Source organism: Sciurus vulgaris (assembly GCF_902686455.1).
Source record: "Sciurus vulgaris genome assembly, chromosome: 10".
In the NCBI taxonomy this organism is placed as follows: Eukaryota; Metazoa; Chordata; class Mammalia; order Rodentia; family Sciuridae; genus Sciurus; species Sciurus vulgaris.
In genome coordinates, this window is record NC_136470.1 from 62,247,929 (window position 1) to 62,267,171 (window position 19,243).

Consider the following 19,243-nt stretch of genomic DNA (forward strand, 5'->3'; position numbering starts at 1 on the left):
GTTTTGAGACTCTTACTTTGCTGTGAGCTCAAATATTCTATTTTGGATGGCAGAAGCTGAACCATTGAGTTATCTTCTTAACTCAATGCACAACAGAGGATCTTCACCTGTAACTTTCCACGGTAAGTGAAAAGTTCTGACACCAACGACATTTGAGAGGAGGGCAGTCAGTCACAGGATCTGTGCTCTTTTGCTTCCCTATTTGCAGACAATTTGCAACTATCCTCTCTTCTCCTGGAAGGAGTGGACATTCATACTATACCCTCTGGTTTTCCAACAGCAGTCTGTCAATTTTCCTCTGGCAATGAGAAACAGAAACAATCTAACAGACACCCTGTCAACCATGCTGGTCCCAGGGAATCAGCATAAGTATTTTTCCTTAAAAATAGAGACTTATCTTTCTCATTTGGTAGTTCCAACCTTCAAATTTCATTGTCTTAATGTTTATGCTGAGTTTTGTGCTTTCTCTATAACTGTGTTCCACCCAGAAACTCTGTAGTGGATGTTCAGCATACATTATCCTTTTTCCCATTCTTCCTTCTACAGAATTGTGATTTTCTTTTCTTTTTTTTCTTTTTCACTGGGGATTGAACCCAAGGGTTCTTTACACAGAGCTACATCCCTAGTCATTTTTAGTTTTTATTTTGAGACAAGATCTTGCTAAGTTGCCGAGACTGACCCTGGCAGTCCTCCTGCCTCAGTCTCCCTCCTGATCACTGTGATTATAGGCATGGGCCACCAGGCCCAGGAAGTATCCACCTTTTTTTTTTTTTTTTAACTCAGTCCACACCCCTCAATGTCCTGATTATTTAAGGACTACCTCCTAATGTTTTCCTCTATGGTTAGTTCTAGAGTGGGCATGTGACCTAAATCTACAAAGGATTTCCAGGGGAAAAGCTTCCTTATTTTTAAGAACTCTTCAGGAACAAGCCTCCCTTACAATGGAAGTAGAAGTATGAGCATGTAGCCTGACCCCAGTTGTCAACCATCATGCAATTGTGAGAACTGTCCTCAGGATAAAACCTGAGTTCAGCAAATAATACAGATGGAAAGCATTTGGTTCCATGAACCTATAGTCAGTGAATTCATGAGGTCCAGTACACAGATAATAACTTTATGGTTTAAGCTAATTTGAAGGACTTGTGATAAGAGTATCCTAACAAATGCAAATTTTGTTGGATATTTAAAATATGTCCTAGGTGGAAAAGCCTTTAGTAAGTTTAGCCTTTTTAGCTATATGTACATAAATACTTAATTACCTGCAAGTGTTCTCACAGCTGTGGAAGAACTGTTCCTTCTATTTCTTTCTGTAGACTCTCTACCTACCTGCCATCTGCGATGACTCCATCTGCTTACTAAGAACTTAGTAAATTCAAAAGATGACTGTCTAAGGAAAAGGTTTTGTTTTGGTTTGGTTTTTGTTTATTTATTTGTTTTTAACTTTTAATATTACCAGTATTTCAGAGGTGAAAATAGACATGCTGATAAAGAAAAGATTTGCATAAGCTCATGAAATTCTATAATCAAGGAATTACCATAAACAGAAATCATTATAGAATAATTAAACAAATATACAGAAAGCTGTGGTTTTGTCTCACAGCTGTATCAAGTTTCTTTTTCCCATTTTAAATTTTATTTAATTATTTATTGCAGTGCTAGATATCCAACCCAGGGCTTCACATATTCTAGGAGAGCTCTAAGAGACTGGAAAACACTGTTTCAAAAGATTCTCACCTTTTAAAACTCTTCCTGAAGGCACATGCAGTGAGAAAATCACATTGACCAGGCATGGAGAAGAATGATAGTCAGGTGTTCTCCACTGAAAGAACACACAAATCACTCTTCCTGTTTTAAGTACCCCCTTAAGTGCTATATTAGTTTAAATATTTTTCTCCACACTGGAATTTCCTCAAGTTTTGGCTCACTTAAATCACTAATCTTTAAGAAAGCTAGAAAAGGAAAGGAAGATTGAAATATAGTCAGGTACTCTGTGGATAAGACGTTTAATTTAACCCCTACTCTCACTCATTCTCCTGTAATACATCTCTTGCTCTGTTATTTGAAAAAAAAAAAAAAAAAAAAAAGATGCTTAATGTAACAAAGTTCTCCACAATGAAATTTGTGTTACATTTACTTTCATTTATCTTTGTCGTTTCTCCTTAATATGTTTACTATGACTTACACTAATACACTATAAATATTTGTCTTATTGAATCATTTTTTAAATAAAGCCTCAAAAATATATCAGTCACATGAAATTTCTTCAAAATGGTATTTTCTGTAATTACCCAATTATTTATTCAAGCGTCACATTGGGGACAAGTACACCCACCCACTCTTCATTTGAATCTAGAAAGCCTGTTGTTTCAGAAGCATAGGGTACCATTTTTCCTTCTGTTACCTAAGCACTGAGGTATGTTGGCAGCTAAACCAAGAATTGGATCCTGCATTTCTCAGAATATGGAGAGCTCTGGGAAGAAGAAGTTATGATAATAGCAGAGCAAAGGGAAAATCCTTAAAGCCCAATACTTACTGTCATAATGATATAATTTTGCTCCATGCCAAGGCAGGAAGGCAGGAACTTTGCCATTCCACATTCCTTTGGCAATTTTGCCAAGGGAAGTGTGATCATGTAGTGATAGAGTGGAGTAGGGGCAGGGAGTGGTTTAGTTGGTTGAATTAGAACCTTCTGTCAGAGGGTTCTTTCTTGACCTCTGAGAAGAAGATAGGACTACATATCTGACTTGCTGGGTGATTTGGAATCACTCTTTCTTCACCTGTAAAAATGTGCAAGTCAATTCATTGGGAAAGATGACTTTTTCATCATGGCACTTTGGGGTTTCTATTCAAAACTAGAAGGTTTGGAATAAGCAATGCCAACCCAAATGTGGAATTACTCACAATCCTAGATAAATAACAATCTTATCTATGTTAAATGACTCTAAAGCAATTTGATCAACTTTATCTTATTAACATGAATTAAAAAAAGAAAACATGATCCAAACATTTCCAAAAATAAAAGTAGTAAATTTAAAATTTGATGCTTTCCATGGATAGTGTACTTCCTTTGCCTTCCTTCACTGGGGCTATTTGTTCTGAAAGTGGATATTAAGAACTCTCAGTATGATTGTACAGAGACAGGCTCTGCAGTATAGAGTGAACTTAAGTTGCATGCTGTTTTTGTCCATGCTTTTCAAAGTAATAGTGCTGCCACAGTTTGGATATGAAGTGTCCCCCAAAGACCTTATGTTAAAGACTCAGTCACGAACTCGTGGCACTATTGGGTGAGGATGGAACCAATAGGAAGTGGAGTCTAGTGAAATGAAGATAAGTTCTTGGGGGCATTCCTTTAAAGGGGTTATGGAGACCTTGGACCTTTCTTTCCTGTCTCTCTCTTTGCTTCCTGGTTTCCATGAGGTGAATGATTTCCTCGGCCACATACTACCACTGTGATGTTCTGCCTCACCACAGGTCCAAAAGCAATGGGCCAAGTAACCATGGACTGAAGCCTGCAAAACTGAGCCAAAATAAGCCACTCCTCCTTCTATGTTGATTAACTCAGATAATCTCAACAATAACAGAAAGATAACTTATGCATAGCATACGATCAGTACTTATTATTTGTTAAATAGTGAATAAAAAAATTCACAGCAAAAGAAATATCAGAAATAACTTTCCATTTTATTTTAATTATATTTTGTAATATACTTATTTATTTAAAGTTAGCATTAAACTCTATTCTATTTTCTGTATGATGGTAATGTAAACATGTTTGACTTAAAATTTGACCAAGAGGATACTAAATTGATCATCTACATACAAACAATGAACAAATTATTTTGTGATTTCAAAATGTGTTACAAACTATTTTCATGAACTTATGATTCTATTAAAAGAGAGTAAGCAACTCTGGAATGAATTTAAGGTTGACCTAAAAGATCCTCTACCTCCTGGTCAACCTACTTGGTTGTAACTGAGTTAATAAAAGACCAAAAAACTGAGCACTTGGCTCACTCTCTCTTTCCTCTGGAAAGCCAGGTCCAGCTGCTTCATAAGCACTTTACACTGTGAACTAACAAGTAGACTCCCAGGGCTTGCTATGGTGCTGAGCAAATTCTAGAGACTCAATAACTATTTCTGAGTTGATGGGACCTAGTACCCTTTCTAGGGATTGAAGAGGCCAAAAAATAGCTTTCTTTCTCGAACAAGTTTGAAAATAATGAAGAAATAGACATAAAATATGGCAGATGACATAAAAAATGCCATCTCTATTACTGTAAAGCTAATGAAGGAGGGCTTGACTAAGGTGCATGATGATAGAGGACTTCCTAAAAGTATGCTTTACCTACCTGTCACAGCACATCCCCTCACAGGGGCTACCTCTATAAAACAGCACAAAGAAGCTGAGTAACTAGCTTCTGAGGTCAGCTAGCTGCCAGCTGGAAGACTCAGTGTATTTCCCAATATACCAATGAGAGAACTGTCCCCTCTCCTCAAGGACAGAGTGAGTCAAGTGGGGGCGAGAGGCCAAGAGGGTTGCAGAGACTGATTTCCACAGAACTGTAAACATGGAGCCAAAGGAAGTTGCCCTGCCCCACCACCAGCATCCTCACCTTCTGATTGATTTAGATGTCTGTGATGTTTCCCACAAGTAACGGGAAAACTGGATCATAAAGATACCCCCAAATCATAGTTCTGTCTATGGCTCTTCTGATTTCCCCTAATTCCCATCCAGTTGATCCATGAATGCAGATTGAGCAAGAAACTTAGCTACTAACTTCTTATAAAGATTTAAAAATTGTTTTAGCTTGCAAAACCTCTACCCTCTTTTCTCCATCCAATTAAACCTAGCAAATAACATATTGAATTCCTGCTGGGTGCCAAATGCTGTAGAGTATGAAGGTAAAGACATCACAGTGGTTCTCTGGCATTGCCAATCAAGGCAGCATCTACTGTACCTTCTTCTCTCAAGGAAAAGGGAACATGGTTGTTTGACAGACCAAAAGGAGCACAGACACATATTTACAATGTTTTTTCTAACTTCCAAGTGTTTTTTCTGAGTTAAATGACTATTCATCCAGAGTTTAAGAAACTTCCCTTCTCTTGTCATCAGCATTAATTAGAGCCAAGATACCAATGACAAAAGGTCACAGAAACCCACAGGAGGGCTGTTTTTCTTCCCTCATTTCTCCCATATTGCACCATCTCACAAAGGCCTATAATTGGTAGACAGGAACTGGATGAAAGGGTTCGGATGGATCGTTCAAATCCATCATACACTGAAAAGCAACTCAGACCAGAGGGTGGATGGCTGCACTTTCCTGAATAAAGGCATCATAGCTGCTCCTCTCCTATTCTGGACTCCTGCACTTCCTTCCTTTTTTTCTCAGAAAAAGAAACCCTGGCATCTTATATTTCTAAATATTGCAAATAGGTCTATTTGTCTTTTGCTTAACCAAATTCTGGACAACTATACTGTTTTGCTAGGACCTAAACTCACGATACTTTTGTGTTGTTTTTGGTTTTTTAGTTCATATCATTTTACATTTTCATTCCCAGAGTGACAGAACTATTCAAAAGAAACAGGGATTGGATATGATCCTAATTACTAAAAGATTCAGAGTCAGGGTCAAATCTGAACTTTGAGTTTTTAGCTGAACTATCATGGAGAATTATTAATTTTGTTTCTCTCCATCCCCACCTATACTAAATGATGCACATAAAGCTACTAAAATTGGTAACAGACCTCCACATTCTCTCTATTTCTGATTGCCAGAACCAGAAATTGCTTTTCTTCTTCCTCTTGTTTTCAGGCCTCTATTAGACTAATAACAGGAGCATGAAGTAATTTCTAAAGGAACTTGCCACTTTCATTTTGCAATTTCTTGGCAGCATATAATGCATGACAAACAGGGAAACTGATGCTGGCATTTCCGTTTGGAAAAGACTGACAAAGTTAAAACAATCTAAAATTCTTCATCTTGTATTCAAAATGTTTCTATTAAGTTGTGAGATATCATATGGATTAACAGTAATTTTAAACAAAGAATATATATATGACCTATTGGTGTGTCTAATTCTTTGTTTATAAATGTTGTGAATAAGGAACGTGGCAAAAAGAAGCAATTCAGCCTAGAGTCTAAGTGTGTTGTTGTCAGCATGAAGGGTGTGGGATCTTGGGCAGTCAAGCTTCATATCTCATTTGGTAGACATAGCAGGAAAGAGAGAAAAAGGCATCATGACATGACTTTTACGTAATTCCTCTATCTACTAAGAATCTACAGGAGATAGAATAAATAAAAGGAAATTGTAGTTAGTAAAATAATTAAATATTGGAGAGACTTCTGCAAATCACTTTGCATAAGCATTTTTAAATTTCAAAGATATAATTTATGCTTATCTAATACAATATATATTAAATATTGAACAGGACTTAAAGAAATACATGCATTAAAATTTCTGTTATTGGGCTTTGGAGATAAAATTCATTTAGTAAAATATCTAAGTGTTTCCTTCCCCATAAAAGTTTTGATGCCATGGAGGTAAAAGAAGTATTCTTGGGAACATATTTCTGGGGTCAACAAGCTAGAACAGGCTCTTCTGCAAGCATTTTCTTAGAGATATCAGTGTAAATCCATCTGGAGAAACAATCAGTAATCCTGTAATAAAATACTGGCTCTAAAACATGCCATCATAAGGCCAATAGGGGTCCATTTTTAACAATATGAAGTCACCATAATATGTCTCCAAACATAGTATTGTTCAAGGCCAAATTATAATGAATACTGAACAGGCAAGCGGAGACATCTATCTATTTCCATTAATCATAGGTGATGTAATGTAGATAGAGATATGGGCATAGATAAAAATATTCCAGGTTAAAAATAAAAATAAGCACAAGATGGTGATAGTTCATAAAGACTAGTTTCAAACATAGGATTTGGCACTGCCTATGAACTCTCATATTAGGTTGAAAGACCCAGAGTTTATTATTAATAAATCAGTTAAATGACATAAACTACCCTTTAAGGCTATATCAGAGACATTCCCTCCAACCCTGGAATCACACAGCTTAGAAAAGATCTCTGGTGCTGCTTCCCAGGTCACAGGCTTGGGAGTCTTGCCTTGAACCTGCAGTCCCGATGGCAAGTTCATTCTATACGAACTATGGCTCTTGTCTGAAACCTACAAGAACCACAATCAAGAGAGCCTGCTCAAGGCCCTCCCTGTGCTTCTTCTCACATCTACCACAATGCACGGCCTTGTCTCAATCCCACTTTATACCGATTACACATTGACCTACATCTAATCATCATCTTTCCCCAGAATCAAACCATCTTTTCAGAGCTTACTGTTGTCTGTTAGTGGTACTGTTTGCTTATAATGGTATGAAATTTGCAAATTTAGTATGTTCTTATTTTTAAAAAGAGTCAAAAATAAAACTTTACAAATTAATCCAAGTGAATATTTTAAGGATACTTTACCCCCACGTGTTTCCATTCTCAGAGGAAAATAGCACTAAGTTTAGCATCAGTTCTGTATGACATTTTTTTTTTTTGCTACTTCTAACAAAAAATCAGATATAATTACATATCCTGATTTACAACTTGCTGGGTCATAAAGTATTCTGTGTGAACAATTTTTTTAAATGCTGCCAAATTATTGGGATCAATTTTGGAATTCTCTTCTCTTATTCTAATCTTCCCATTTGTAGATTCCAATCTCATCAATCAAGGCCTATGGAGATTTCTTTGTAATATCATCCTGCCATTTATTCCTAACTTGACATTCCCCTGGCTACATTTGTTAGCTCCTATTTAAGACCCTAATGTGCTTAGAGTGTAAAACAACAGTGTTCTATCTGTTTTTTATAATCAGTGTCTCATTCTACCCTGGCCATCGTATTAATTTATGATGTTTATGTTCTTAAAACTTGCCTTATGCATATCCCATTTCTAATCTTCTGAGTCCCCAGTACCTAAAAAATGTCAAGATCCTTTGTAATTAAGTGGCAATATTTTTTTTTTTATTTTCTCATTTCTTTTAACTAAAACCTCAAGAGAAAATATGAGAAGAAAAAAAGAGAGACGGAGAGGCTCACTGATAGTCACATACTCTTTTATATGCCTTAAATATTTTAATCCTCACATAAGTTTCAGAAAGGGGGAAAGTGATGGGTTGAGGAGGCAACTTTCTTTCTACCACACAGCTGGAACTGTAGTTTTTGAGTGCAAAGTGCATGTTCTTGCTATCACACTATGTTTCAATTCAGTCCAACAAATTTGATGCATACTACACAAAAGCGCTTTATTGAGTGCCCAAGAGGATTAAAATCTTAACAAAATGAGGCATAATTGACATATGGTGCCTGCCTCCCCAGTAGCAGCTCCTTCCAGGAAGCATTGCATAATGCCATGTGACTGTGTCCTGGTGCCAATCAGTTAAAACAAAGGGAGGCTCTTGTTCTGTTAGCTATCACTGGATTACAGACATGGCAAAACTCAGCAGTTTACAGGGACAACGACAAATCTGCAATTTAGGTAAGGTTGTTGAGAAACATCTTGTCTTTGTTCCCTGGCATCAGTCAGAGACATTCAGTCTAGGGCAGGGAATCAGCTGGACTCTTGTTCACTACTCCTCTGGAGGTAGGTGCTAGATGTCGTCTGGGACTTCAGTGGGTCATCATAAACACCTTTATGTAGCTACTCCTGTAGTCTTTCCCCTTCCTTATGGCTTGGAACCTGGGTTTCAAGGGCAAGTATCCCTAAAGAGTCAGGAAAAAGTTGTTTTGCACCTAGACTTGAAAAGCTCATAACATTTTGTCCATTGCACTTACAAGCCCTCCCAGATCCAAAGGGAGAAACATGACCCCACCTCATAATGGAGAGCTCCAAATGACACATGGCAAGAAGCATGTGGAGTCATTTTAAGAACACAATTTGCCATGGCACCTGTGGCCATGCTAATGACTTGTCATACAAAGGTAATCTGGCACAGTTAAGTTCCCTTTCAAATGGATTTCACAGCAATTGGAGAATAAAACCAGTGCTAAAGATGAGCCCAGAAGGATGTCATGGAGAAAGAGGACATGATGAAGCATGTATTCACTGGAATTATAAGATGAACAGAAGTTATAAGGAAGAACAAAAGTTCTGTTCACCTGTGTATGTCCATCGGAGCTGAGTGCCAAACACAAGGCAGCAAATACTCTTTATTTGTCATAGGAAGAAATAAATGAACAAATGAAAAGAAGATAGTCAAAGGAAGGTGTCCTTTTGAGGGGGGAGATGAGATTCTACTGAAAAGTTTAGATTTCAGATATCGCTGAAATGTCTAACAATCAGTGATGTCTATCTGTAGCTCAGAAGGGAGAACAAGAGTCAAGGACAGGGCCTAGGAATTCATGGACGAGGGAATCTGGCTGTGAATGAGATTGACAAGGAATCTACATTACTCATGTGGAAAAATGAAGTGGTGAGCAGGTTGTGCATGTGAACATCTGGATTTAATGTCTGTAAGATCAGTTTTACAACTTACTGTGTGCTTTCTTAGGTTTAGATACTGAATTTCTCTAGGCCTCATTATCCTTTAATAACATTGTTATAATAATAAAACCTACCTTTAGGACTGTGTGTTGAAAGGTGTGATGCCTACAAAGTTCTTAGAAGAGATCTGGCACATGGTGAGATATCAACGCATACTAATTATCAAACCAATTATCAGTTGTCTGTGTTTTAACATCTGAAGTTTAGGAATGAACAGAGGAAAAGTCATAGAATAACACTGTGCTTGAGGGCTTAAGAAACCTTGTATAACAGTTTTATGAACAACTTCAGTTATGTTCATTACTGAATTGCCTAACATCAAATCATTGCTGATCTATTAACAAAGACAGGTGACATGGAAAATGTTATTTTCCAGATCAATCTTGGACAAAATCTGTGCTTTGGAAGGTCCTACAGTAGATGTTTTGTGTTAAAAATAAAGTGTGTGCTGCCCTCAAATTTAAGAAATGCTAGATTAAGCAAAATTAAATAATATTTCTTTAGCATCTATACATATTAAATGTATATATGTATATATGTAAATATGTCATGGTTTGCTAAGAAGAGATTATAATTTTCCAAACCCTTTAAATTTTTCAGGGCTCATTCTGCTAAACTGATATTCTGTGAAACGTAACTTCTCAGCACTTACCAAAGTAAGCCTTAAATTCATTACAGAAAGCTCACTTGGAAAATTTCTTTAAAATGAAGCTTACTGGGACCACAATGCAAATTCTGGTTCAGAAAGACAAAAGTAGACTTCAGAAATCTGTATTTTAAAAAACTCCCCGGAAACCCCCTTTCTTTTCAATCTGTTCTTAAAAACAAACATACAAACAAAACTGGTTCCATAAAGAAGGTATGTGTTGGGGGAATTCTGCCACCAAGAAAGTGACTAGAAAGTAGAATGCCAAGCTTTATATGTGTTTATACTGGGTAAGCTTCAAAAACATGGATCCTGGGCACTTAAAAAAATCTAGAATTTTTTATTAAAAAATGAACTCTGGATGTGATAATTTACACTCACTCGAGAAAGCCTGTGAACTTAAAAAAAAATAAGGAATAACCACTTATGTGTCTGGGTAGGTTACTCAGAAAATGTAATGAGAACAAACATTCATCAGAGAAGAACAGCATGACAGTGATCTATGTAATAATTATATTTTAAATATTCTTCATACAGTCTATGTAGATGAAAACTTATATAATTATGGAAAAATAGTTGTCAGCTTTACATATAAAGAAATTTGAACTATCACCCCATGGAATATCTGATAGAGTTCTAAGAATTTTCAACCGAATTTTAAGACAGAGTCAGTTTAGAACTTTTGAACTCATGTTAATACAAGTTGGACTCTGCATGCCTGCTTAAAATTTACTGTAAGAACAGGCTCCTTAACCAAGATTGACTTGGAAACCAGCCAGACCTGAAAACATACTGACCTATATATTGCTAAATCTAACCTAAGAAATTGTCTTAGAACTGTTTTGGAAATCCAAGAATTTTTTTTTTTTTTTTTTTGTAAGCATTCTTCCAGGGAAGAATTCAGCAAAGATGAATAGTTTAATATATTCCTATTTTTACAGACTGCTTCAAAGCTTTTATGGTAAAATTAGATAAAAGCATGACATCACTTCCTCACCTCTCTATGCACTCAAGCAATTATTAATTTTATGTGTCTGGCAGAATGGGCTTTGTTTGTGGTCAATCTTGGCCTTTTTCATCAGTTCTGGTTCTACTCTGAGTAGGAATGAGAATAAATAAGTGTATGAGAGACCCCATGGTGCACTCTTACAGACTGAAAAAAAGACTAAAGAGACATGACAACAAAATATAACACATGTTCTTAGATTGGATCCCATAAAGAATAATATTGGGATAATAAATTAAACTTAAATGGAGTTCATGAATTCAATGTTAGTGTCAACAATGATTTCCTCAATTTGATCCTTGTATTATAGTTATCTGGAGAACGTCTTTTTCTGAAGGGTTATATATTAAAGTACTCAGGGGTGATGAATACTGTGTTCACCATTCATTTTAAGAAAAACAAAATGTACTTAGTGCTACCTTTGCAGTTTTTCTGGTTTATCATTGATTTTTCTCAGGTTCTCTAGGTAAACTACCCTGTCCTCTGGAAATGGTTTTATTCCTTGGCTAATACCTCAAGAACACTGTTCAAGAGTAGCAGAGATAATGAGCAGGCTTACCTCTTTCCCAATCTTACTTGAAATAACTCTGGTTTTAAAAGGACCAAGGTAAGAAGCTGAAGTAGGAGGATTCCAAGTTCCAGGCCAGCCTCTGCAATTTAGCAAGACCCCATATCAAAATAAAAAACATAAAAAAGAACTGGGGATATAGTTCAACAGTAGAGTATTCTTGGATTCAATGCCCAGTACCAACAATAGCAACAAAGGAAGAATCGATGTATTTTAGAAATTTGAGTCAATTCCTACTTTTCTTAGTGTTTTTTCCAGGAACAGCCACTGAATTTTGTCAAGTTTTGTTTTGTCTTCTTGCATCTGGGGATAATCTCTTACATCTACTAATATGGTATTTACATTAACAGATTTACTCATATGAATCATACTTGCGCTCCAGAAATAAATCTTATTTTGCCACGGTATATTTTCTTAGTGTCCTGTTTGGTTTTGTTTTCTAATGTTTAATTTGGCATTTTTAAATTGATAGAGGATGGTTGCTTACAAACATATTTACATTTAGAACCATTTTCCTCCATATTATTTTTAAGAGACCAGCTTCCAGGAAGTAGGGCTTGGTGCTAACAGAAAGGACAAATGAGACAGTGTAATATAGAGATGGAAAGGCCTGACTCTTGAACTTGCTTATCCCTTCTCTTACTTTATGACCTTAGAGAGGTTATTCCTCCTCTTCTGCCCTCAATTTTCTCACCTTTCACATAGGAAAACCTATCACAAATGGTTGCATGAGAATTAAATGATAAAATGTCTATAAAGACTTCAGTACAGCGTCTGATACAGTGTAAACCTACATGAATATTGGGATATTTCATTATAAAGAACTATTTTTATTTTTTTCTTTTCCTTTTCTAAAAATGTACTTTTTTAAAAAAAGATTTTGGTGCTGAAGAGCAAATCCAGGACCACATGGATGCTAAGTGTTACACCACTGAGCTAAACCCCAGCCCCTCTGACTTCTCACATTGTACTAAAGTGGTGTGTGGTGGTGGGGGGTGTATAGGTGCTATGGTTTCCTAGGGAGACACTCAGTGTCTCAGTTTAAAGTCTCCTGCATTTTGCTCTGACTACCCAGTCACAGAGGAGAAGCTGAGAAAGCCAGGTTTGTATTTCGTCCCTTCTTTTATTGTTACCTCATTCCAGACTATAGGTTTGAATTTAAGCAGTAATCTCTTGATGGGTGTCAACTGGGCACAGAAGGAGGAATTGTGAAAGAAATGGAAAAATAAAATGTCTTGAACATGTACTGGGTACTACGTGGGTGTGTCTGCAAGGATTAGATGAGGAAAGAGGAAAGGTTGGGTTGAAATCACAAAATCTGAGAATCATCTTGGAAGGAAGGTGAGCGTGAGCATCATCTCTACATAAACACTGAGATCAGTTTTTGTTCTTTTCTTCACCCATAATCTCCTCAAACAGGGCATTAAAGAGATGAAATTTCCCTTCCTGGAGCTCTCAACTACTTTATCACTTGGTGTTTTGAGCACCAGGCAGTCACTTCATGCAGGGCAGGAGCCATATTTCCAGGATCCCCCAGTGTCAGGGAGGTAAGGAGGGCACCCCTTCGGAGGTGCGGTCATTCCAGAGCCCCTCACTAGGACTGCAGAGATGACAGTCTTCTCACTAAGAATATTGTGGAAGTGCCTGGGGAAAAGAGATGGGCCTAAAATCACTGAAGCTAGGAAGCTGGCGTTAGGAGGAAAAGCACAGCTCCTGGGAGACTGCACAGCGCAGGCTTCAAGAAGCGGACTGAACCAGATCTAGTCCCATTTTTGTCTGTTTCTTCTTGTTGACATTGGACAGATCTTTATGTTTTCTTTGAGATTTAATTGTATTGTCTGTAAAATGAGGGAAAAGTACCTAATAGCTATGGATCTGTGGTGAAGATTAAAGGAGATAACGTAGGTAAAACACTTAGCAAAGGATCTGGCATCTAAGTCTTAAATAAAATGGTGGTTGCTTTTTATCTGGTCTTTAGCAGTGTTCTGCTTTTACCTCTGTCAATATTCCTTTCCTCAAACCAGTCTTTTTTTTTTAAAGACTTAATTTTAGAGCCGTTTTAAGTTCATTGCAAAACTGAGCAATTACAAATGTTTTCCATATACCCCCATCCCTGCATGCATTGTCTTTCTCTCTATTGACTTCCCCATTAGAGTAGTACGTTTGTTATGATTGATGAATCAATGTTGTTCCATCAAAATCACCCAAAGTCTACAGTTTACTTGGGAGTTTGCTCTTGGTTTGTATATCCTATGACTTTTGACAACTCTATAATGACATAGACCCACCATTATAGTATCATACGGAATATTTTCACCACCTTAAAAGTCCTCTGTGAAGCTCCCTGTTAAAAAGTTTTATTGATATATATATATAGTTTATAAACCATATAGTTTGCCTGTTGAAAGTGTAAAGTTCAATGGTTTTTCACATATCGACCCACTTACCCAGAATCATTATTCCCCCCAAAACTATACCCACTGTCCTTCCTCTACCTCCCCCAACAAGCAATGGGTAACTACTAATCCACCTTCTGTGTCTATAGATTTGCCTATTCTGGACATTTCATATAAATGAAACCATAGACTCAAGAGCTTCCTGAGGAGTTCCTGGCTTTCAGTTTGGGCATCCCTCACCTTTAATGTGCCCAGTATTCTCTTCAGGAGTGCCCCAGGAGATGACATGGTCCTAGCATCATATGGGCTCCAATTTGTTGGGCACATACTAGGTCAAATATTTTCTCACTTCCTTCTCACAGTGACTCTAAGGTGAAATATTATCATTTTCATTTTACAAAACAGGTAGATGCTAAGGAAGACTGGGTTATCAAACGTCACAAAACCAGTAATGTACATTACCCCATAATGTGACAACTCCCATCTCTATTTGAAATGCTGAAGACGTATCAGGATTTGTTTAAATGTTCCTGATATGTTAAGGAGGATGGATTTTAATGGTAGCAGAACTGGAGGTAGAAAGACCAGTTAAAAGTGTATACAATATTTCGAGGAGAGATGTCAACAAACAGTTAAACTAGGGCATTTTGTTAAGAGAGTGAAGCACACTCTGTAATATATGTGAGGCAAAACTCATCAGGCCAATATGACTTACTGGAACTGATAGGTGGGCACAGGGGAAAGTCTAGTATAATTTGGATAAGTGATGGATGATGGGATCATTATCTATGAATAGAAATACAGGAAATGGAGCCAATATGGAATGAAAAGAAAAACTAAATTTTGAACATATTAAGTTGGCATATATCTCTAGAGTATATAAGTACAGAGTATAAAGTACCAAAGTATAGAGATACATACTTGAAGAATGTAGATTATGAGAAATTTGTTTTTTCTCGAAATGGGAGAGAGTGGGCTAAGCTACCATCTTCCTCATCAGCTACATCCCCAGCCTTTTTTATTTTGAGACATGGTCTTACTAAGATATTTGGGCTGGCCTCAAACTTTCAATCCTCCTGCCTTAACCTCCGAAGTCACTGGGATTATAAGTGTGTGTGACCACACCCAGCAAAATATCAAGAACTCTTAAACTCAAAATGGTCAAATGAACTAGTTATTTCTCCAAGTGAAATGTATAAATAACTAATAAGCACATGAGAAAATGCAAAATATCATTATCTATTAAGGAAATGCCTATCAATTACATAATATGACACCACTTCACACCCATTAGGATGGCTATGATGAAAAAGACAGATAAAATCAAGCATTGGAACCAATATTATTCTCCATAATATGGGATTATGTAAAAATTAAAATAAACAAAAATGACAAAACACCTAAGAGGGTGGCTGGTAAATAATAAGTGCAGGATAAAAAAACAGAAAATGAGCAACAAAAAACCCAAGCAAATACAGCCAGGCCAAGAAAAAGGTCCCTCTTTTGGTCTATGTGTTGTCTAGTAGCACAGTAGTCCTCCTTTGTATAAGTTTTCAATTTCCATGGTTTCAGTGTCCCACAGTCAACCTTATTCTGAAAATATTAAATAGAAAGTTCCAGAAATAAACAATTCATAAGTTTTAAACTGCATGCCCTCTGAGTAGCATGAGGAACTCTCATGCCATCCTACTCCATCCTTCTTGGGATATGAATCATCCCTTGTCCAGTGTATACATATCATATATGCTACCTCCATGTTAATCACTTAGTAACTATTTCAGATATCAAATCGACTGTCGCTGCATTGTGGTGCTTGTGTTCAAGTAACCCTTATTTTACTTAGTAAAGGCCCCACAAAGTAAAGGTATTGATGCTGGCAATTTGGATATGAAAATCACATGCTGAAGTTTCAGATCTATAATATTATATCTGCACACAGAGAAAAAATACCACATATTTGCATAACATTTATTACAGCATACTATTTCATTTTTATTAGTTAATATGAATCATTTACTATGCCTAATTTATAAATTAAACTTCTTCATAGATACAGGAAAAAACAGTATATATAGGGGTCAATACTATCTGCAGTTTCAGGGAACCACTGGGGTTGATAAAAGGGAACTTCTGTACTTATTTGCTGGAGTTTGGTTTTTTTTTCTTTTTTTTTTAAATCTATAAACATTCCATCCAAAAATGTGCTTTCATTGGTGGTGATGGTGGTGGTGTTTAAGTTTTGTCATTCTAAAGGAGAGTTAGCAGTGAGATAACAAGATGACCCAGGATGTCTGCTTTTCAACTTCAAAAGGACTCAGTGTTTCCCAGATATTCAACATCTTGTGTTTAACAGATGAAGCTCTGTTGGCCTTCACTATTTAGAGGTCAGTTCAGCTTTCAACTTCCCAATCATGGTACCTCTCTTTTCTTGCAGAATACAGACTGGCATTGGTCCCAGTGTCTCCTTTGAGAATCACCAGAATATCCTGATGGAGGAGGAAGATACCCAGAGAGAGGAGCCTGAGGAAGATGCCCAGAGAGAGGAGCCCAGAGAAGAAACCCAGAGAAAGGAGCCCAAACAAGATGGAGTTGGTGATGCACAACATTTTGGTGAGAATTTTCCCAGTGTGTACTTCATTCCCAGAGACTTTAAACACATACTTACAAGTACCCACTCCACAATACATGCTAAGAATGAGCTAGTATTTTCCACTATAAATTCAGTAGTCCAGCAAGCACCAGGAAGAGAGCCTGAGGCTGATGGTCCCTGCCCAGAGTTCTGGTTACAAGCTCTCCCACAGGCACTGCTCCATACCTCACTGAAGTCATGCTGAGGGTTTGTTTAATCCAGATACTAGATGGCAGGAAGATGAAAGTAGCTGGTGTGTAGAGGTCTTTTTCAGTGGCTCACCAGTCATTTAGAAAGCAAAGCCCACACAGAATGGGTGGAATGGCATGCATAAAGAAAGGTCCCAAGTTTTTAGGCTGTAACAGAGCAATTGATCCTACTGTCTCCTCCCAGGAGGGACAAGGCTCCAACTCAACTGCTTCCAATTCATAGGATATGTGGTGCTGGTGAAATGTTTCTAAAATGTTTACTGACACTAAAACAGAATGAATGGCTTTATAAATTGTCTATTTTCTTCATTATTTTTATTATGTATCAGATGAACAAGTAACCAGGGGGGCTCAGGGATTTATTGGATATCTGATGTGAGCCAAACTCATTAGTCTTTCCCTATGATCAGCCGACTGTGCACAGCACAGTCCTCTTCTAATAAGGGTGATTTCAAACTAAGTTTAATTTTTCAGTTACTCATTATGCTAAGTTTCAGACACAAAGAGTTAAAATAAAAAGCTCCAGAAAACCAGAAACATATATGCTATATTCACACACACAGATTGATTTTTAAGGAATTGTCTTACTCTATTGTGGGCAGTCTGTAGAGTGTGTGTATCTCGAGAAGACATGAATGGTAAAAGAAAAAAAATTGAAATGACAATGAAAATACTTTGGCACTTGACTAAAACTGGGCACGGAGTTGGGCAAAGCTTTCTGGAGTGGGTGATTCTTGTATTAACAGTACTAGGTAAACCGTGGTTATGAAGGAAGAGGTGAATCAGTGTGATATATGAATAACTGAGTATTTTGGTGTGATTGAACGTTCCCTCCTTGTAGAAAGAGGGAAGAAAAGGTAAACTATTTGGAAGTAACCTAGAGTATCCAGATGACTTATCTCGTGTTGTTTGTTTTTTTGCTAACCCGAGGATTCCTGATTTATTTTATCCTAAAGTCTTTGAGGAGTCACTGAAGAATTCCAAGCATAGAAGTGATACAATTAGATTTTCAGTATTCGAGACCGGTTTATGTAATTATTCAACAAATATTTTAGTGTCCATCACGTATGCCTTATTGCACTGGGAATATAAGGGGAAAAATCTCTGCTCTCACCAAGTTTAGAATTTTGTGGGAAAATGGGGGAGGGCGACTAATAAAATAATTGAAAATTTAATTAGTGCTGTTGAGACCAGAAACTTGATTTAGGGGCTTATTATAATCCCAATGTCTGGCTACTCCAGCTCCCTAGCCATCACATCCAACCATAAACACAAGCTTCAAAATCTGAGCCATTAATAAGCAACTCCACTATTCCCCATCACTTCTCATGTTCATATGCACAGGGCCTTGGGTTTGATGCTTCCAGACCCTTTCTCTAAGATACGGATCTTCCATCATCCTTTAGCTTGGGTAAGCCTTGCTTACCACAAACCTAGTGTCCCTCCAGTCCCAGGTCTAAAAAGAATCCATCTCCCCTGATCTCTGGACTTTTTCCTTCCCCTCTCTTCAAGTGGGAATTGGAAGTAGTACATAATCAATGAAGGTATACAGGATAGGGCAAAGAGTATTACTAACAAATATTTAAGAGGTAAAAAGGCATAGGAATGTAGCTTAGTAGAAGGGCACTTGCCTAGTATGTACAGAACCCTGGGTTAAATCCCCAGCACTTAAAAAAAAAAGAGGTAAAAATTATATGATATATGATAATAGCTATGAATTGTTAGTAGGGATTAAGGAAGCATGAGAAACTGCGTACAGTTTCCAGATTTGGGGAGTTGGATATAGGGTGATCTTTACTGAATCATAGAATATAACAAAGAAAGAGGCTGAGGGGTCACATGGGGGATGGTGACAATGATTTGGTCTGCTATGTTGAGGGATATTCCTTTGGAGGTGTGCAATATGTGACCCCTAACCTCCTCCATGTGTCCCCCGTGACCCTCCTTCTTTCTTGTACTGAGAATTGTAGCAATTGGAATGGAAAATAAGGACTGCTATTTCCAATAATACCAAAGCATTCAACTCTTTACAAAGTCATTGAGGATTTAACCAGAAATACTCTTAACAACCCATGAGAGCTAAAACTCTTTTGAGAAGTAATTGCCAGTGAATGATTCATCAAGGGTAATGTTGCCTTCCACTGATATGGATCCTTCCAAATTGCCTGTGTAAAGAATTTTCCACCTGGGTAGCCACTTTGATAACTTCTGCATGTGAGACAAAACTAGCTTTGCAAGAGGAAA

At 37.2% G+C, this 19,243-nt stretch overlaps 2 protein-coding genes across 36 annotated transcripts in view; one reads left to right on the forward strand and one right to left on the reverse strand.

The window, feature by feature from the left end:
* Positions 1 to 19,243, forward strand: part of PHLDB2 (pleckstrin homology like domain family B member 2) — a 196,487-nt gene that overhangs the window by 78,715 nt on the left and 98,529 nt on the right. For all 12 annotated transcript variants that reach the window (XM_079101422.1, XM_079101412.1, XM_079101420.1 and 9 more), the window contains exon 2: positions 16,596 to 16,771. In XM_079101422.1, the coding sequence (XP_078957548.1) occupies positions 16,651 to 16,771 (121 nt within the window). In that variant the 5' untranslated portion in view covers positions 16,596 to 16,650. The remainder of the gene's footprint in view (positions 1 to 16,595; positions 16,772 to 19,243) is intronic.
* The window catches only part of LOC306638218 (uncharacterized protein), a 46,798-nt gene that overhangs the window by 22,300 nt on the left and 5,255 nt on the right, over positions 1 to 19,243 (reverse strand). For 3 of the 24 annotated variants that reach the window (XR_013757421.1, XR_013757424.1, XM_079101451.1), the window contains one exon: positions 11,757 to 11,847. The exons of 12 other annotated variants lie outside the window; for them this stretch is intronic. Coding sequence is in view for 1 of the 12 variants with exons in the window: in XM_079101451.1 (XP_078957577.1) it covers positions 11,757 to 11,847 (91 nt within the window). In the remaining 11 variants the exon portion in view is untranslated. 9 more of the 24 variants (XR_013757431.1, XR_013757433.1, XR_013757430.1 and 6 more) reach the window with 6 other exon arrangements.